The 19,944-nt window shown below is 45.4% G+C and overlaps 3 protein-coding genes across 7 annotated transcripts in view; 1 reads left to right on the top strand and 2 right to left on the bottom strand.

The window, feature by feature from the left end:
- VMP1 (vacuole membrane protein 1) overlaps positions 1-2,830 on the bottom strand; it is a 65,630-nt gene extending 62,800 nt beyond the window's left edge. The window contains exon 1 of the mRNA XM_030462284.1: positions 2,754-2,830. The gene's annotated coding sequence lies outside the window, so the exon portion shown is untranslated. The remainder of the gene's footprint in view (positions 1-2,753) is intronic.
- Positions 2,831-2,890: 60 nt separating this feature from the next.
- On the top strand, positions 2,891-4,178 carry PTRH2 (peptidyl-tRNA hydrolase 2). Of its 4 annotated transcripts, none has more exons than XM_030462610.1 (2): positions 2,891-2,959; positions 3,530-4,178. In XM_030462610.1, exon 2 carries the CDS (start codon positions 3,549-3,551, stop codon positions 4,047-4,049), a length of 501 nt encoding a protein of 166 aa, XP_030318470.1. In that variant the 5' UTR covers positions 2,891-2,959; positions 3,530-3,548; the 3' UTR covers positions 4,050-4,178. The 4 variants fall into 4 exon arrangements, with proteins under 4 accessions (XP_030318470.1, XP_030318469.1, XP_030318472.1 ...); XM_030462609.1 differs by having other exon boundaries at positions 3,526-4,178; XM_030462612.1 differs by lacking the exon at positions 2,891-2,959 and adding an exon at positions 2,992-3,194.
- Positions 4,179-5,030: 852 nt separating this feature from the next.
- Positions 5,031-19,944, bottom strand: part of CLTC (clathrin heavy chain) — a 31,803-nt gene continuing 16,889 nt past the window's right edge. Inside the window, exons 14-33 of one of the 2 annotated variants that reach the window (XM_030462607.1) lie at positions 19,271-19,434; positions 17,445-17,570; positions 16,757-16,899; positions 16,147-16,381; positions 15,690-15,812; positions 15,447-15,592; positions 15,101-15,284; positions 14,571-14,763; positions 14,007-14,164; positions 13,613-13,777; positions 13,411-13,518; positions 13,128-13,295; positions 12,827-12,976; positions 12,607-12,738; positions 12,328-12,438; positions 11,470-11,640; positions 10,996-11,217; positions 9,890-9,910; positions 6,842-6,917; positions 5,031-6,517 (exon numbers count right to left, since the gene is read on the bottom strand). In XM_030462607.1, coding sequence (XP_030318467.1) covers positions 6,393-6,517; positions 6,842-6,917; positions 9,890-9,910; positions 10,996-11,217; positions 11,470-11,640; positions 12,328-12,438; positions 12,607-12,738; positions 12,827-12,976; positions 13,128-13,295; positions 13,411-13,518; positions 13,613-13,777; positions 14,007-14,164; positions 14,571-14,763; positions 15,101-15,284; positions 15,447-15,592; positions 15,690-15,812; positions 16,147-16,381; positions 16,757-16,899; positions 17,445-17,570; positions 19,271-19,434 — 2,921 coding nt within the window. In that variant the 3' untranslated portion in view covers positions 5,031-6,392. The remainder of the gene's footprint in view (positions 6,518-6,841; positions 6,918-9,889; positions 9,911-10,995; positions 11,218-11,469; positions 11,641-12,327; positions 12,439-12,606; positions 12,739-12,826; positions 12,977-13,127; positions 13,296-13,410; positions 13,519-13,612; positions 13,778-14,006; positions 14,165-14,570; positions 14,764-15,100; positions 15,285-15,446; positions 15,593-15,689; positions 15,813-16,146; positions 16,382-16,756; positions 16,900-17,444; positions 17,571-19,270; positions 19,435-19,944) is intronic. The other variant, XM_030462608.1, reaches the window with a different exon arrangement.

The raw sequence follows: 19,944 nt of genomic DNA, 5'->3' as shown, positions 1-19,944 counted from the left end.
GATGAATGGCAATGAAGAGAAGTACCCAACAACCCCCCTAATAAACCCAGTAACTGAAACATGCTCCTGAGACAACCACTTCTGCTTTTCATAGTCATCAACAGTCTCCAGCCACAACCAATTCAGTCAGAGGTTACCCTCTGGCTGTTCAATCACACTGCCCACACAGGGGGGAATGCCAGGATAATTCTGAGCCTTGTCTCCCAAAAAGCTCAGTGTTGCAACAGCTTCAAGGCCATTCCCTTTGTTCTCATGGAATGGCAAAGTCCACCCAACTCAATTCCACACAGGTAACAGGAGTTAAAGTTCTAACCTGCAGATGACAATGTCTGCCAGCAGTAGTGCAGCAGAAAAACCAACCTACAACCTACCAACTCCTACAGTACCTCATGAGCAAGGAGTTTTTTTGTTTTAAATCAAAGCTTCTCAAGAAACAAGAGCTCTCAACACATGAACTACGACATAGGACATCCTGAGGAGAGGTATTCACAAGATGTAGCCAGAAAGAGTCATGACATCCCAAAGATATTCCAAGACAACCATAGGAACAAAGCTTTAAGGTGGGAATAGTGCAGCCTTGCTTCCAAATCACTCACCTTCCCCATAGCTACTTACCACCCACTTAAAAGCTACCAAATCCCCTCCTGACCAATCCCACATAAATTACAAGTACCATTGATTTCAGGTGTGAAGGAGGGCAAGCAGTTTAGCTCAAATTAATAAGCAGCTCTCACCTCCCATTGCACAACTGGAAATGTGTTTGGGTTTGTTTTTTTTCTTTCCACCTGAAAACATGGGATGAAGAAATGATTGCAGCTGTTGCTTGTGACCAGTATGGGACAGAGAAAAGTCCCATGCTGCAGAGAGAATGGATTGAAAGAGACTTGACCTAATGAAGCTCATTTCAACAGGTAAATAAATGCACTAAGAGCTTATTTGTGCAACCATAAGGTAAGATGATAGAGAACACAAGAACCCCCGAGTGATCCATATGGCAGGAACTAGGGTGAAACAAACTCAAAAGAGCAGAAGTCCTAACAGCAAAACCAGCACCAAAAGCCACTGGTCAAGGCATGAAGCAGTAATATCACACTCTCTCCACCTCAGAGCATCCAACCCATACTATTGTCATTAACTAAACCAGGATACCCACTTGTTGGTAAGCACATAGCAGAGAAACAAGGACATGACAGAAACCTGAAGAAATGTCATTCGTGCAGTTCAAAGGGGATAACCTGGATTCACAGCACTTGGGAGAAAAACAGCTACTATCAAACTTATTACCCCTTCTCTCAGGTCACCTAAATGACTTGACAAACATCTGTGAGGCAAAGTGGGAATCTCCCTGGTTGATAACCTTCTGTAATCACCCCATGCTGTTGGACAGAGGACTAAAAACCAACACACACACGTAGGTGCTTCACTTCAGACAACAGACAGGAGTCATTAAGGGTCCTCACGGATTTGGGCCCAGCCACCGGGGCTCACAGGACAAGGCACAGCCTCCAGGAGGGCAGAGGACTCTGTCAGCAACCCAGCAGGGGCAGCACAACACATTCCTACAGCAGAACCAGACCAAGACCCTCATCATCCAACTCCCCGCAGCTGGCAAGATGGATTTCTCAATGTCTCAGCGGCGGCCCAAACCAGGGCCCGTTCTGCCGCACGGCTCCGGGGTTTTTCTCCGGCCTGAGCAGAGCGGACGCGGGAATTCTCACAGCGCTGAACCGAGGCGATGATCTCGGCCCCGGGGTCGGCTCCTTCCCCTCACGGCCTTCACCCTTCCCACACTCGGCCGCCTCCCGCTTGCCCCGCGGGCCTCTCCCGACACCCCCGGACTTGCATAACACCGCCTGGGCCCTGGATGGGTCACGGTGCCCCGGGACACCTTCCACAACCCCCTTCTCAATCCCCTGACACCCTCCTCTCCTTCCCACACCGAGCCGGGCCTGCCCGCACCCCGCGCTGTCACCATGGAAACGGGATGGGAGCGCGCGACCCCGGCCCGAGGCTCCTGAGGAGAGAGAAGAGACTGAGGGGGGGGAGGAGAGAAGAGGCTGAGGGGAGGGAGAGAAAAGAGGCTGAGAGGGGGGGGAGAGAGAAGAGGCTGAGGGGGGGAGAGAAGAGGTTGAGGGGGGGGAGAGAAGAGGCTGAGGGGGGGGGGGAGAAGAGGACTGGGGGGGGGAGAGAGAAGGTTGAGGGGGGGAGGAGAGAGAAGAGGTTGAGGGGGGGAGGAGAGAGAAGAGGTTGAGGGGGGGGAGGAGAGAGAAGAGGTTGAGGGGGGGGAGGAGAGAGAAGAGGTTGAGGGGGGGGGAGGAGAGAGAAGAGGTTGAGGGGGGGGAGGAGAGAGAAGAGGTTGAGGGGGGGAGGAGAGGAGAAGAGGTTGAGGGGGGGAGGAGAGAGAAGAGGTTGAGGGGGGGAGAGAGAGAAGAGGCTGAGGGGGGGGAGAGAGAGGAGGTTGACGGGGGGGGAAGAAGCGACTGAGGGGAGAGGAGGCTGAGGGAGAGAGGAAGCGGCGGCTGAAGGGGGAGAGAAGTGGCTGAGTGGGGGAGCAGCGGCTGAGGCGAGGGGGAAGGCGCCTGAGGCGAGGGGGAGGATGAAGCAGCTGAGGGGACGGGGGGAAAACAGAGCCGGCTGAGGAGATGGCGGTGCGGAACTCGCTCCCTGCCCCCACTCTCCGGGAAAGCCCTTACGGCAACCGAACCCCAAACCCAACTCAACCCGTCCCTAGGCCCGTCCCGTCCCGCACTCACCGCGCTCCTCTCCGGCGGCTGCCGCTGCTCCGGGGCCAACCTGGAACTGAGGGGCGGATGGGAACGGGGTGGGGGAGGGGCAGCTCCGCCTCTTCCCGCCCACCGGCGCGCGCCACTTCCCGCGCGCCGCCATTCCCGCTCCCTCCCCCCGCCCTTTGGTGTCATCTCCGCGCGACGGCGTAAGCGGCCCGGTGGGCGCGCGGCAGGTGAGACGCTCCGTGAAGGTTCCGGACCCGGTTCGGTTCGGTTCGCCCTGCCCCGCCCCGGGTTTTTGTTTCATTCTCCCCTCGGGTTCAGATTCCCCCCCGGTGCCGTCGTTTCCCGCCGCGGTTCCGCCTCGCTTCCTCTCGGTACCGAACCCTCCGGTGACATTTGGGTTCTCCGTGTGAACTCAGCCGCCGGTTCAGCGCTTCTGGGGGTCACTTTGGCTTAATTTGCGAGGTTTTTTTTTTTTGTTTTGTTTTTATCCTCAGCCTCAGGCCGTTACGGGCCGGTTCCGGACCCTCACCGGTACTGGCGGTGACAAAGCCGCTGCCGGGGCTGCGGGAGACGGGGCGGGAGGGGGGAGGTGGCTCTGGAATCATGGAGATGGATCTTTCCTCAGGAGAAGGGTGGTAACATCATTACCTTGAAGCTTCATTACCTTGAAGCCTTTTCCAGCCTAAACCATTCCGGGATTCCCTTTTTTTATTATTTTGTCCCCCAAAAACAGGCCTAAAAACTGTCAAACCGTAAAATCCCCCTTCCCCCTTATATCTCTTTTTTTTCTCAGCCAGGTCTCCCCAAAATCCCCTCATGGATTCTCTCCTCAAGCCCGGGCTCCTCAGCATCATCGCCGGAGTTGCCTGCGGGGTGTGCCTGGGATGGGGCATCCGCGGGAGGCTGCGGGGAGAGCCCGGGGCGGGAGCGGCGGGGAACGGAGCGGAGGTGATGGGAGAGTCCGGAGAGTTTAAGATGGTTCTGGTTGTCCGAAACGACCTGAAGATGGGGAAGGGCAAAGTGGCAGCGCAGTGTTCCCACGCGGCTGTCTCTGCCTACAAGCAGCTCCAGAGGAGAAATCCCGATCTCCTGAAACAGTGGGAATACTGCGGGCAACCCAAAGTGGTCCTGAAAGCTCCCGATGAAGAGGCTCTGCTGCAGCTCCTGGCTGAGGCAAAGCACCTGGGGCTGACTGTCAGCTTGATCCAAGATGCAGGACGTACTCAGATAGCTCCAGGATCCCAGACTGTCCTGGGGATTGGACCGGGACCAGCTGATGTAGTAGATAAAGTTTCTGGTCACCTGAAACTGTTCTAAAGCAGGGACCCAAGGAATCTGAATTCACTGGTGTGTATCGGTGCTGAAGGGATAAAAGCTAAGTTTGGAGATTTTTTTTTTTCCTATTGTGTTCTCTTAGTATAAATAAAATCGTTTTTTTAAAGAGATTTAGATTTGCAAATCAAGAGTTTCTCTTGCTGTGTTCTGAAGTGGGCAAGAAAACACTGAGCCCAGTGGAAGGGGAGAGAGTAGAGCTGGCAGAAATTTATTACCCCTAAGAAAGAACCTGTGCAATTAACTGAGGATTTTGTCATTTTGGTTTACTGGTTGAATGGAACCCATGAGTGAAGTGAATGTCTCGTGTGGCAGGTTCATCTCCTCTGCCTTACAGGCACAACAGGTTTGTTGAGTGTTTTTTTTTTAAAAAAACCCAAAATATATTTTTTAATTCAGAAAAGATGAAAAGCTGAAGCAGTTAAAAATTGCCCACAGAGCTGGGTGTTGCTGTAGCCAACTTCCTGCTTGGGCAGTTTGAGTAATTGGTACAATTATTTGCCCAAGCTCAACAGGTTTTACAGCCCAGCTGCAAGAAGAGGATTTGCAGACTCAGAGGGGTTGAAATACAAGTTGTAGTCAACACAGAGTGGAGAATTTTTACACCACACCTCTGATTTTAGGCATAACACTTTCTGAAGTGTTATGTTCAGTTTTCCTGAACAAAGACCAAGAGCCTGTGGCAGGTTCAGATGCTGTCAGGTCAAGATGCTTCCCCTGATGCTGTCACCCACCCTGACACCTGGAGCTGCTGCAGTGCTCAGTGACAGGAACCCCCAGAGCAGCTGAGGAGGTCACTGGAGTGAGCAGGACAGAGCTGGAACCAGCCCTGAGGACACCTCCTGGGGAGGAGACAGAAGCTTCTACACCTATCAGGCATCTGGCCAAGTGTTGTAATACTCATGACACTCCAGGATGACAATGTTCATAGAGAAACTACACTCAAATATGACAGTATTCATAGAGAAACATTTAAGTCCATTTTATTTGAAGCTAAATATATTTAAGGCAACTTACATACCTAGAACATGATCTCAATTTAACTGACACACCCTACTACAATCCTAATGTATCATCTGGTCAAAATATGCTGGAGTTGACCACAGTGCAGCCAACTCTTAAAAAAAGTGCTATTTTTTGTTTTTCTTCTGCCATAATCTCTCTCTAGAAAAAGCATTACCCAGCTCCTTGTATAGCCCCCTCAGTGCAAGACACCACTAATGGTCTCCACTGCTGCTCTCCCAGTGGCCCCTCACACCCCTTCATGTGGCCCACACCCCCAGCACTGTAATACTTGGTTTGAGTTCAAAGGTCCTTTTTTGAAGACAGTAAAGTGAAGCTACCACTATGCAGCATGTCCACAGTCCAGTAATTTATTTTTTTTTCTTTTTTTTTTAAGTTGAGTAATTTCAAATTGCACAAACAAAACTGAACAGCAATATGCTTGAATTCTCTCTTCTGTACACTCAAAAACAGTGATCTAAAACACCACAATATCCAACATACACAAACCTCAGGGCAGGGTTAGTAAATACACAGATTGGAATCATGGTGCTCTGTTCCTGAATGGAATGTCCCACAAAAGCACAGGATACAGCACAACATAAGGTCATCTGTTACATATGGAGTGAGCAAAAAGACACTAGCAGTTTCTATATGCATAACTGGAAAAACCTGCATAGGTTAAGGGGAAAAAAAAAAGAAAAAAATAGGAAAAAAAAAAAAGAGAAACCCAAAACTTTTACTCATTTTAAGTCAGGCAAAGGTTGTCTGTACGCATTTTAAATTCTTTTTAGAGCTATGATATCCAACCAGGGTAGGATATGCTGATTAGTGTTGTCTCTTGTCAGCAGTCTGGTGAGGTCAAATACAAGGATCTTGGCTTTAGCTTTCCCCGGATATACAGTGAGACTTAAATGCATTTAGAATAGACAGTACATACTGTAAGCTGCTCACATACAATGAACTTAGGATTCAATATTAGAGTTTAAACACTAGAGAGTGCAAATCAGAATCTTCACAACAGACTTAATGGTAAATAAGCAGTCCTGCAAAAGCCCACTTTGAACAGAGTTGTTTAAACTATTCCCCCTTCTGTAAAGTCTAAATGACATGGAATGTGAAAAAAAAAAAAAAAATTAAACAGAAGTGATTCAAATCGTTTTGAGCTAGAAAAAAACCAAACAAAACAAACAGTCCTTCATGAAATAAAGGTTACAAGAACAGGAGGCTGAACTCTTGCTTTTCCCTGTTATGAGTTAAAGCGGGGAGGGACGGTGGAGTTTCAGTAAGAAAACCGATGGCTCCGCAGGGGACCTGTGCTGCTCCTCACATGCTGTACCCAAAGCCAGGCTGGGGCTGCCCGTAGGGAGGGGCAGTGTAGCCATAGCCAAAAGGTGCTTGTGGGGGAACTGCCACGCTGGGTCCTGCTGTCAACATTAGCTGTGGCTGACCTGGAAGACAGAAGAGGGTTGATCTTTATTCCTCGGGACAGATTGTTCTGGCAGAAGAGCTCCTGCAGCCTTCCTGGAGATGTGTGTTTAGCATTAATTCCCTGAGTATGGGTAAGGACAAATCTCCAATCCCACAGCCCACATCCAATCTTAGCAGCAGCATTTGGCTTGTGCTTTACTGGTATTTTGCACCACGTTCCCCCAAGACTTGATTTCACATGAAGAATATTCCCATTTCCAAGGACTTCCTTGGGAAAAACCCTGACTAGAGAAGTGTTGTTTTTAAAAGCAAAGTGTTGTGATACTAACAAACACAAACATTACCATAAACAATGGGTTGTGTTTCTGTAGCTTGCTCCTCTTCCTTTCTCAAAGACTCCGATGCATCCAGTTTATCCACCTGGAATTAAGACCAACAATTAAAAAAACTCCTCCACAAGAGACACTTACTCATGGCAGAGAAGTGGAAAAGCCTTAGTGGTATGTTAACACCCATCAAGAAAAGGAGACCATTTACAAGTTAAGATCAATTCAAGTAGCAATGTTGGTACTGGTGCAGTCAAGATTGTCTGTTGCCTGAAAAAAAAATCCCTAATTGAGGGATTTGTGGAGCTTTGAAAGCTCACTCCAGGCTGAAGCTTTGTGTGAAAGGTCCCACACTGGACTAGAGCTATTTGTCATGTCAGCTCATCAATCACTGCTGCTCCAACTGCTTTAAAACCCAACAGCCTCAGGGCACAAAATTAGCAGGATGTCAGTTGGAGATTTTGGTGGAGGAGCAATTAATTGCTCAGATAATGCCCAGATCTGGAAAAGTTTCCCTGAATGCAACATGGAAGGCAAAGCCATCTGGTGTTTGGATACAGCAGACTGCAATAGCATCCGACATGTCACTTGAGCCTCAAGATTTCACTTTCCAAACCCATTCACTCATGCAATTTAAGTTCAAATGCAGAGAATGCATGTGTATAAGACTTTTTTTGTTTTGTTTTTTCCACTCTAGAACTGTGTGGCAGTCAGCCTAAACCCACAAATACTCAATGTGCTGGAGCTGAATCCACAGAACCAAGGCCAGCCTAGCCAGCTTCACAGCAAGTGTGATTGTGCTGCTAGCCCACCCCTACAGAAAGGCAAGAGAAGAGAACTCATTCTGGAGTGAAACAGTGCTCAAAAAATAACAGATCCAAGGAAACTCAGCATTACTACAGGCTAAGGCAGGCCCTGAAACTAAAACCACAAAAATTAAGTACTGCTACTTTTAACCTGGGAGATAAGATTGAGAATGAAGTCAGAGACAATCATGCCAATTACTTTTAAAAAAAAAAACACCAAGACAACTCACAAACCAGATTCATCTTTTGCTTCCTTTGTGTCCTTCAAGGAGTTTGAAGACAGGCTTCCTGTACTTACACAGGGTTGGCATTATTTATTCAGCTACACCCAACACCCATCAGTTGAACAGTTTTTCAGCTTAACTGTGCTCCATCAGCAAATACTGGCAGGCAGCTCTAGTGGCTTTCCTCCATTTAGCTGAGAGTTACAACATGTTCCATAAACCTGTTCATCTGTAACTTTAGAGGCATAAATCCAGGAAGTGGCACAAGTCCCAAGCTCTAGGAGTTCATTCATTCACTGGGCTTTCCCAGCAAGCCTTTTTTTGTTGTTGTTGTTGCCTGACACCAGTATCTGGCTTGCTGCTGTCAAAGTGCACAGGAGTGTATGCCACTGCTTCAAGACTCATTTTCCAGACACCTTGCTGAGAACTGCACTGGTTTTAACTCAAACAGCAACACACTGAACACAGAAGCACAGAAGTTGAGAGATGCAATCCAAGGAAAAATGTGCAGTTTGCTACTAAGCAGAGGCATTTGGCTTACACACACTTGGAAAGCCTCCAGCCCAGGACATTCAGTGTATTTTTGACTCAGTTTTGATGCCTCCCCTCAGAAATAAACAAATATTTACAGTAACAAGTGCAAGTTTGAATGAAACCAGCCTGCAGGATGGTTCTTACACCACTTGCTTGAGCATCAGCTTCAGTCCCCTACACCCTTGTAGCAAAATTGTTTTAAAGGCTTTTCCACAGGGACTGCAATAAGCTGCAGAGGAAAAGTAACATGCATTCAATGTTACTGTGTTATGTGTGCATGAAAAAGAGGCAAAAGTACTGAAGCAAGAGTGAGGTCTGAAGATGACTGCCATACAGGCTCCCCCCAAAAAAACCACACGCAGCCCCCAGCAATGCCTTGTAGCTTCAGGAACAGTGGGATGTGATTGCAATGACTGCTACACATGCGTGGTTTATGCAAACACTGCAGTTCAATTACCTTTTTTCCACACACACTCTCTCTCTCACTGCCTCACTTACTAGCTGCTGAAGGACCTCACACTACACATTTTAGTCAGGTTAGCCTTGAGTTCCAGTGGTGTAATTACAGACAGCAGTTGGGATTTAAGTCCATCTTCCAGCCCTGTGTCAGTTTGCTTGCCCTTTGCTCAACCACATTTACAGAAAGCTCACGCTGGGGCTGAACTCTGCCCTAAGCAGAATCAGTGGGATTTGTACCAAAGCAGATGGACAGGTACCTTAGAGACTGCCCTTGGAAAGGGCAAAATTGCATAGCAAAAGGCAAGCCTTAGGGTAGCCTTAGAAGAGCAATAAGCATTACCTTTTATTTGGTTGTTTTTTTTTTTTAAATGAGGTAGCGAGAGAAGTTTAATGAAGCTGAAGAGCTTGCAAGGCAGTCTTTTGTGCACAACTACAAGAAATTCACTACAGGGAAGAGAACCAGACTTTGCCTATTAGCTGAAGTTTTCAGTTGCTGTGTGAACTAGAGCACCATGTGGATTAGACTAGCACCATGAGAACTGGACACCTGAGTAAGGAAGAGTCTCTTCTGAAGCAGCTAGTAGCTACTCTGCCTACTGTCAGCACACGTTAGTAATGGTCAAGAGATCAGGAACTGGATCACAGTCCTTAAACTAGCAAATGCCATCTTGATTTAGGGTTCAGAGGCAGTGGTGCAAGATAATTATTTCATATGTTAGGAGCTTCCTCCAGTCAGATTGGCTGTCAAATAGTAGCACTTGTGTATCCTTTTGATATCAGGTTGACTGTGATCCAACTGATCACCTCTATGCCCTTCCTGAGGATCTAGTAGCTTATTAGTAGCAAACAAATCTACTTTGGGCCTACAGCACTAGCTACTTGTAGAGTTAAATAATTTGCATATGCTTTAGTGATATTTTGTTTGGGGGGGGAGAAAAGCAGTAGCAGCAGTGTAGTAAACATAGGAAAGTAAAAAAACTCATGCAGAATCCTTAGACTTAGTCCTCCAGACTTAAAGATGGAAAACAAGAATCAACTTTCACCTTTTCCTTTATTGCATCAACCTGCAAAGGAATTCAGAAGGTGCAGCTTAGAAAAATCAAATTCCATATTTAGCATATAAAAGGCAGAAACAAAAGCGTCAGGGAAGAAATAATTAAGGTACAGGTGAGTAAAAACAAAGATACACCAGAAGTATCTGCTTTAGAAAGGCAGCTCTGCTTGTTGCCAGACTTCACTGCATTGGTTTCATTAACTACACTATGGCTGGAACCTAAGCCCTTAGCTCATGACATTTTTATTTTGAAGAATCCTGCTCCAAAACTATTACTCTCAAGAGAGGCTCAGTACACCAGGCTTATCTGACAAGCAATGCTACTGCTTAGGCAGCTCCCCACCTCCCCCAGAATGTATTATTTAAGGACAGATTGCTGCAGGACTACAGTGCAGTCCTGCCTTTAGAGCTAACAGCCAGGCAAGTCTTGTAGACCAACAGGCAGGCTTGTCTCCACTGACTCACACATGAGTTAAACTTTTACTTCTCACAGTCTTAATCATCAAGGAATTCACTGGAAGATACTCTGAAAGCTTCAGCTGGGCAAATCTTGCTAGTGCCAAGTCTGTATTTAACTCAAATCCAGTTCAAGTCTGTCAGAGCATGGCCAAATACTTTCCCCATCCTGAGTCACTTTAAACAAAAAGCTGAGTCATAATTAGTGCCATTAAGTCTCAGAGCCACATTTTAGAGTTAAGTGCAGAGCAGACCAAGTTAACTTAGGGTCTAGTTATAATAAAGCTTTTTAGTATCACAGTCTAGAATTTAGTTAGAGCTTGCTTGGTCCCAGTTGGGATTCCTGACTGACACAGCATGTGAAAAGCCCAAATCCTGGAGCTACTTTGAGACACTGCCCACAGTCAGGCAAATACTACTGATGTAGGTTCTGAAATTGGCAGATAGGGTGCAGTCTGCAAGTGTTTCAGTCTCTTAGAGGGCGAAGTCTCTCCCCAGATGGACTGAAAAATAAGTGTGGACATGGACAGACAGACGTTTGACAAAGCCCATATCAATGTTAGTAGCAAGCAGACAGTCTCAAGGCATACACCACAGTGACTTACAAGCTCTCAGTGCTGGAGAAGCAGCTGCTCTTACCTTGGTCAAGTATTCCTTCATGACCTGAATGAAGTATGGCATGGCAAAGTCCATGATGTTGTGCCTCCATGCTGTTTCCAAGACAACATCTGGCCTTAGGAGATCATAGCAGGTGAAGAGACAAGCACCAAAGCATTCTCTCTTGTTCTCCTGCAAGAACCACTGCAACAACTCTTCTGCCAGCTCAGTATCTTTGGATTCTGAAGCATACTGCATTGCATCCTACAACAGGAGAGAGCCTGGTTAGCCTCAGGTGCCACAGGACAATACCTGGGATTTAACTGAGCAACAATTGCTGACAGTAGCAGAGGAAGCATTTATGACTTCTTGCCAAGAAATCTGTCCCTTTCCTGCCACTCTGAAGCAAGATTTGCCAGATTAGCAACACACACCACCTGGTAGCATCCGAAGAGATGTGACTGAAAGTCACAAACAAGCTGAGGATGCTAAAGCAGACCTGTGCAGAGGTCTTACCTTGTACAGTCTGTCTTTCTTACAGAGTTCTACACTCTGTTTCCAGCGATTGTTTCCTTTGAAGAGATAAGCAGCAATTCTTCTGAACTCTATTAGCTCGTGTTTCTCCAAACGTTGGGCAAGAGAAATGTTGTCAAAGTTGTCATAAGCATCTATAGAAGTCCTAAGAGCCTGAGTTAAGTAGAAAAAAAGTTATTCACACCTCAGGTGAACAGCTACATCCACAAAGATGAAAACATTTTCCAGAAGTCTTAGTTCTGTATTCCTGCTTCTAAGAGGATAAAGTATTCTAGCCAGACCTGCAGAGAGATCTGCTCTTGTTTTTTGGGGGTTTTTTTTTGTTTTTTTTTTTGAGAAGCTGGTGTTTGACATGTAGTTTAGGGTATTCCAGTCAGTATTTTGACTGCAAACAGCAGAACAGCTGAGCCATCATAACTTCCCTTTCTGCAAGTTCTTTCCTTAGCACCCACAGCTGGTCTTAAATAAAAGCTGATCTGTCACACTGATAACAAAATAATCAGTCTATTCCCAGCAGGAATGACCCCAAAAGCTCCCATAAAGCCACTACCAGTTCTCCACTTAATCCCTGGCTAGTCACCACTAGTTCAGTTTAAAGTGGCAAGGAACACACACTTAAGGAACACAAATTAACAGCAAGCTGGTAAAACCTACTGAAAGTGAGAATGAAACCTGTGTTCCTGTACATTAACACACACCCAGAAAATTAGGCTAACATTGACACAGAAGCCAGCTTGAATAAAACTTTGAAATGCAAGAATAGCTGCTTCTGTTATGAGACAGATACAACAGGCAAGTCAATAACCATTCCAGATACTACCAATTTTAGACAGGACTTACCTGGTAGTCTTCTTCAATAATGAAGAGGTTGTTCAGGGACTCATTCACTGATTTGTTGTTGTGATTTTGAACAGAGCGCAGGTAAGGCTTAACCAGTGGTAGTTGTTTGACCTTCAAGGAACCAGGTAGGTAAATTTAAGTCAAGGTAACTTTTTGTAGAGGTCTCCTACATTTTTCTCTGTGAGGCAGTGATGTAGCCAAGCATTTAAAATTCTACTACAGCTAAATGCTTTTTCCAGCTGCAACTTTTTTCTTTGAGAAGGAGAGTTGGGAAATTACCTTTGTGAAGAAGGTGACAGCACGAGTGTGGTCAAGCCGAGGGGACAACACCATGAGCAGATCATTGAGCAACAGAGGTTTGAATTCCAAGTAGAACTGAACAGCCTTGTAATACAGCTCCACATTGGCCACCTAGAGGTTGATAAGGATGCATATTCAGAACAGTTCTCTTCCTTGCACACAGCAAGAAATCTGCTTCCTTTCATTAGGAAAGGAATACCTTAGTGATGATATCTTTGAACTGGCCTTCCTTCCAAGCATCTGTTGGGTGGTTCATCATTGTGATTATGGCATTATCATATTCTTCATACTTATCATACAAGAACACCAGTTCAGCCCAGAGATGAGCTTGTTCTGCAGCCCTCAGAACCTAAGCAAAAGACATTAGAAAGCCCATCAGTGCTATCAGTGCTCAGGCTTTAGGGCTATTAATAGCCTCAGGAGCTGCTACTGCAAAAGCTGGGGTACAGGCAATCCTGACAGACACCTTTGAAGTTAAATTTAAGGTCTCAGACTTTCACCTTGGGAATGTTGACTCTGGACCAGAAAAGCTCCAAGTGCTCCCTCATCTTCTGTGGCTTGAATTTGGAGTAGAGAATTGCTAGCTCTGTAAACATTCCCATGTGTGCTCTCTCAAGTCCAAGTGCTGCTTCCAGCATGGTTATCAGCTCCTCAAAGTAGCCACGATCCTGAGAGAGAAGGGCAGGTAAGAGATATTTCACATTGGGAACCAATCTGACTGCAAATTTCCACCTTCAAAGTGGTCGTGAAATAATTGAGACAAACAGGAGTCAGCTTAGTTACCTGGTAATAGTTAATTAGCTCTTCCAACTCATCTGCATGCACCACAATATGGAGCCCACACATCTGGGCCAGGCGGAATTCTTTTCCGTCGACGCAGGCGAAGCAGACCTGGAATTGACAATTTCCATTATTGCTTAGGAGCAAAGTTTCTGAAGGAGAAACAGTTTTGAAACCCCTCAGCTTACTCCAGCAGCAAGTTTACCTCTTTCCACGTGCGAGTGCTGTTGGCTTTCCGAGCACCATCCACAGCTGCCTGGTATTCACCAAGGTGAACCAAGGTGGAGGCTAAACGGCCAAAGTTGGAGACGTTGTTGTAGAGCAGCTTAGCTGCCTCATACATCTTCTCATCATAGCAACGATCCCCAACCTACAGGAGGGCACAACCTGGTTATTCTTGCAGCTCCTCAGTCAAGAGCTCATACAGAATGTGTAGCACTCGTGCCATTATCAAAATGGAAATGACTCTTATGGATGCTGACTCTTTTAAAGTCAGTATCTTTCTGCATAGCCAACAAGACAGAAGTTCCAATGTCCCTCTGGGCAGTGAGGCCCAAAGAGCCTGCTGCTGTGATAGAGCAAAACAAACTCAGCCTTACTTGCTGGATATGTGCATTGTTGGGTCCATTGATAAACTCCTCCAGCTCTGCCAGACGGTTTGTTTTAGCAAGAGCAAAGATTAGTTCAGTTTCCACATAAGATTCCCGAGCCTTCTTGCGTGCCATCTGGAGGTACTTCACCAGTTCTTCCCAGTTTCCTATAAAACAAGGGTTCAGAATACCACTGAGAACACTTGTGCTCAAGCCATACTACCAGCTTGATCTAGTCTGACCTAAGTGTTTCTACAACTGCTCCTCAAGACTCAAGACAAGCCTTCACCTGCACATATTAGAGTCCCACTACTAAAATTTTAGTATTTAACTTCATGCAGAGACCTCCTAAGTAGCAACTGCTCTGGCAGAAGTCTCCAGCTAGCTAAAGAAGCTATAAGACCATTGATTATCCAAGTGGAATACACTCCTTTCCCATGCTGGCTTAGGACAGTCTCTGAGGAACCAGATTCCTCTACTTGCATCAAGATACAGGTTTGGCACAACTCCAGTTTTGCCCAAGAGACCACACAAAAGAGCTGAATATCAAAGATTTAAATAAAACAATCATACCACTGGCATTGGCAGCTTGAACAACTTCCATGTATGAGGAAGGATCATCTGCTTTAATGTAAGAGTCGATTGCTTCCTTTACCATCCCTTTCTGGAGCTGTGCTTTAGCCAGCTGACTCCACACTGCAGGCTCATTGCAACGTTCAGCAAACTCATATGCACGATCCAGGTTTCCAATGTGCTCTATCAATACCTAAAAAAAGGGTTACCATGATCAGCCACTTTCTAAAAAGATCAGGTTTACAAGACACTGAGTTGTGTTTCATGTCAGTTCTCCACAGCTGCTTTTAAAACTGCCCTACACAACCCACAGGCAGTGGGTCACTCCCATGTGGAGTGACTTTGTGCTGACATAGTTTCTCTTATTAGAGAACACAAAATGTTTCTCTGCTTCCTAAGACACTGAGCACCTTTGGTCACCTTGCTAATTGTTGTTAAGTACTGAAGCCAAGAGTTAACAGCAAAGCTCTGTGTGTGAGGAGGCACAGACATCACAAGGAGTTTATTACAGACTGAGAGTTTCCAGATACCTGTACAGCTGATGTGTTGACATCAAACTTCCTGAAGATAGCAAACGCCTCCTCAAAGAGCTCATTGCTGATAGCTATGTTGGCTATGTCTGGAGCATCATAGTTATCCAGGCGATTGATGTACTCCATGACACGGGTCCGATCAGCCTTAATAGCTGTGAGAATGAGCAGGTTCTGCAGGTTCCTGAAGAGAGAAAAAAAATATATATATAGAAACATCAGTAAATAACAGAATGATCAAGAAATTCACCTTCCCCTCCTGAGTGGGTATTAGTTTATTTGCTGTTCCACATTACAGCAACTTAACACCTGCTTCAGGTATAATTTTTAAGCTGTGACTACACACCTGTGCTCACTGAACACAGAGTTGTCAAGAACTATTTTCTCCAGCAGTTCAATAAGCTCGTTAGGCAGGTCTGCAGTCATGAAGGCTTTCACAGTAACAGAGACTTCTTCAGGGTCCTGTGTCTCCGACAGCGCAGTCTGTACAACCTGCAGGCAGAGTCAAGCCATTGACACATCAGTTAAGTCAGGCCCCAGGCAGCCAAGTTAGGACAGCAAAGAGTTTTTCATGTCTTGTGAGCCATACCTGGTCAATGAGTGGTCTCCTGTAAGGGTTGCTCTCCAGCAGCACACTGGCCCACAGCTCGGGGTCTTTACGACGAACCAAGTAGCGGGAAAGGCTTTTGAAGAGGGAGTTCTCATTGCACACCTAGAGAGAGGCAAAGGTTCCTCAGCACAGCAAGTGTGGAGCTGGGGAGCCTGCACTGCATGAGCTAATTGTGGTGCAACATCAAGCAAAATGTTGCTAGACATCTCAGGATACTTCCTTTAGCCTCCCACTCTAAGATGCCCAGGGGAGTCTCCCATTTCCCAAGAATTTGCAGAAGGAAATTAAACAGCAGCTACCTCTGTTACAAGTGAGCAGTTCCTAGCTTAAACACTTTGTAGGAAAGAAATGTTTTTAACAGTCAGTCCTAAACCTGAACACCTATGATACCGAGGTTAGAACTTCACCCAGGAGTCAGGTGCCTTGGCATACATACATTGATAAGTTCCAGGTCACACTGTCCACGTTCATAAGCCACACAGGCCAGGTGAGGGTCTCTCTTCTCACAGTACTTGCCAACAACACGACTGTCATAGTAAGGATTCTCACGCAGGAATCTCTCTGGGTTGTTGTTGCTGTCAATGTAGATCTTGGCCAGTGCATTGTGAGTTGCAGGCTCCTCACAACCCTCGTGAATTCTTGCTTCCAGCCAAGGCAGAAGCAGTTTCAGCCTAGAAGGAAGCAGTTTTCACATTAGAGAGGTTGAGTGAATAACTGAGTATCCACTTGCAAAGTTTCTTCACTACAGAAGTCAGCTACAGAGCAGGAACTAACCCAGAGTTCCAGTACTCCATTTTGAGCTGTGTTCTAGGCTATTATCATGCTGTAATTTTCTGACACTGTGAAGAACAGCACATGCCAAAGACCCTCATTATCTGGAGGCTGCCTCAGGGAGATCCCCACATCAGCTAAGAAGTAAAGGAGGTTTTTGCTGTTTGCTCACCCAGTGGCAGCTTCTTGTTATGAAATGAGGACATGCCCTGATGGATGAGCACTGCAACCATCACCAGCCTGGCAGTGATAAGAGACTTGTAGAAGTTTAATACCTGTTTCTTTTCTCAACCTCTGCAACAAGCTCATCAGTTGAAAATTGACCTCTCACGACAAGGATAAGGTTCTTTATCACATCTTCAGAGCAATCCACATCAAGCAGTCCCCCAATAACCACAGGCAGACGGCTGGGATTCACCTAAAAAGGATCATTTAAAGAAGTCAGTTTGTCTTCATGCAGTATAGGCAAGCCAGTACTTACTCCTAGAAGTACACAATAGCTACTTGTCAATATCAACTTCAGCTTCCTGGGATTTTAGACAAGTTTGACAGTCAGTTCTTCAGTCAGAAGGGGCTCACACCACAGACTTCAGTGACTAAGGCCCAGACCATATAGAGGAAGAGCTTCTGAGGAAGTCAACTTGTATTGGTATAAAGTATAAAGGAGAACTTCCCCTCTCTAAAATGCTGGGAGATAAAATTATCCTAATAAATCCAGTTATTCCACCCAGTCTTCCTCCTTCATGATGCACATTATGGGGGCTACTGCTCAGCTCGTGTGAAGAATAAGTAAGATCTGAATGACACAGGGACTAACTTCATAAGGGCACTGGGTAAGTACTTCAGTCTTAGCCTCAAGTATGAGGCTCTTTGCAGAACCCTTGCAAACATAATGCCTACAGTTACAGGTAATATTAGAAAGACTGATTGGTTTGACTCTTTAAAGCCCAAGCTGTAACTTACCTTCTGTACATAAATCTCAATGTATTTTTGGAGGTTATTTCTATACAAGTAGAGCACCAAATCGTGGACAAAGTCAAAGCGATCACACACAATGATGAGTGGTAACTGGTCAGTGAGTTTGGCTTCCTAGAAAGAGAAGAGCTTCAGTAATTCAGTTTTGTTTTCAAGCTTAAGCAGACAAATACTTAAAACTGTTAAAGCAGCTGAATTTGGGAAGCCAAAATTCAGTCAACCAAATAATGACAGCTTGCTGTTCAACTAATTGTTTGCAATATGGAGCTTGGAGGTGTCCTCACACCCACTTCAGGGCCTACAGCAAGAAGCTTTCTCAAGAAAGAAGCTCTCTTTTTTTTAACCCTGTCCCTTTGCATGGCAGAGTCTACCAAGTTTTACAACACAGTACAACTATCACAAGCCTAAGCTATAAACAGCTTTTTCTTTTTAGTTGCCACTGGTGTTTGGTGTGCAGGATTAGCACTCTGGGATTTTAAAAGGAATTTCACCAAGACCTGATTAAGTTGTGGATAATAATGTTAAACTTCTACACAGAAATTACTTAGAGTGCCATGTCTCTTGCAATACCTTCTAACCATGGATTTAGACAACAAGAAGAATCAAGCTAGTAGCAGTACTACTTAAATTGCTAATCAGATTAATTATCTAAAAAGCATTCCAACTTTCAGCATAAAATTACAATGGTTACAGTACAGAAGCTTAGTCAACGTGGCATACAGTATTCTGGATGCATACTTCAGGTCACATATCCAAACATGCACATCCCAGAATATAATCCTACATATAAATTACACTAAAAGGACTTTACACAACGAGGCCTGTACTGGGAGATTTACCTGGTACATGTCCTGCACATTCCAGACATGGAACAGCACAAAAAACAATAGCTTTCATCAGGAATTTGACAGCTTGATAACTTAGCTTAGGTGGCTTGATGAATTTACATACCTTACACCTCAGTGACACCAGGTTATTTTTATAGAATTCCCATTTGAAGAGTTTTACCATCTTCAGGTATGATCAGCAAAAATCTAAGACTATGCTACATAACCAACAAACATGAAGGCAGGAAATGTCCCCAGAGAAAGTTTTCCCCTCCCACAGTGTTTCTCAGGTATTTCTAGTGGGGTTACACTGCTCAGGAAGCTCAGCAGGCTACAGAATCAGAGCTTGGAGCACACCATCATCTTCCTCACTTGGGGAATGTTCCAGCAATGCTCTGAACCCCAGCTGTAGGTCAGTCTGCACATCCTTACACTGCCTGGCACACCCTAGCAGAGCTCAACTGCAGCTTCCCTGGCTGAAGTCTAAGTGTGTAGGAGTGAGATGAGTGGGATAAAATCAGCCTTGACCTCAGAAAGCATTTATGGAATTAACTGACACTATTCACTCCTTGTTTCTGTATTACAGTGTAAATAATCATTAAGTTATGAACTCAGTTGGCATTAGGGCTGTTCTCAAACTTCCAGCTACCCATTTCCTACTTCACAGCAGACATCTGTAACAAATTCTAGATAAGCTGGTGGTTTTATTACAGTTTAAGAGTTCAAGCCAGGTTAACCTTAGTAAGAGCAGTGAGGAACTGATCCAACAGACTCCATTTTTTAGATATTGTTCCAGGCTCAGGCTCTATTAGGAGGTTCTGCCAACTGCTGGAGAGCTCTGGTTTAAGAAGACAGACAGATCCTTAAGTGCAAAGGTTAAGACCCATCTGTATTTTCACAGAGGTGCCTTATTTCACCAATAACACACACCATGTTTTATCAGAACCCCAAAAAGGCCAGGACAGTCCTGTGCTACCCAAACATTACCTTGAGGAAGTTTTTAACACGTTCTGGATCATAGCAGTTGCTTTCCCTGCAGATTCTTTCCACTTCTTTAATTTGTCCTGTCTTGCATGCAGCTTGAATATACTTGAAATGCACATCTGGATCCTGGCTGAAGTTTACAATAGAGCCCAGGAAATAAAACAAACCTCGAGGGAAAGAAGTCAACATGTTATTCTGCTAAAGCACCTGAGCTGGATCAGTAACAGCTTTCAAGCCAGCTGAGCTGAGCCTGATGTCATTCCCCATGCACTGTACAGACTTTTGTTAGATGCAGCTTTAATAAACACTGAGGTGTCATTGTGAATGGCTGCAGCTCAGCTTTGTTAAAACATCCAGCACGTGCCTTCCATACAGCCCCTAGACAGGAGCAAGGAAAAGTTTAGAAAATCAAAACCAGTTGTGCCCAAAAGCTCCCATCAAAACTTTCACTAAAGTTTCACACTTTCACTTTAGTTTCACTGAAGCACACACTCAAACACTAAACAATGAAGCAAAGGCTGCTTGCCTCAACCTGCAGCTCATGTTCACTTAAAGCTGATGCCACAATACTTGACTACTTTAGACAAGTGACTAACAAGTCACAAAGTCAAGAAAGAATGATGCATTTTTAGGAAAAAAAAAAAGAGTTTTTCATATACAATGCATGCTGAGGTGAG

Source organism: Calypte anna, chromosome 19, assembly GCF_003957555.1.
Source record: "Calypte anna isolate BGI_N300 chromosome 19, bCalAnn1_v1.p, whole genome shotgun sequence".
Taxonomy (NCBI): domain Eukaryota; kingdom Metazoa; phylum Chordata; class Aves; order Apodiformes; family Trochilidae; genus Calypte; species Calypte anna.
The sequence above is the reverse complement of the archived record's forward strand: the minus strand, read 5'-3'. Positions and strand labels throughout refer to the sequence as shown.

Excerpts from the sequence above, each read along its gene's own strand:
- PTRH2 (XM_030462610.1), top strand. The coding sequence starts at position 3,549 with ATGGATTCTCTCCTCAAGCCCGGGCTCCTCAGCATCATCGCCGGAGTT.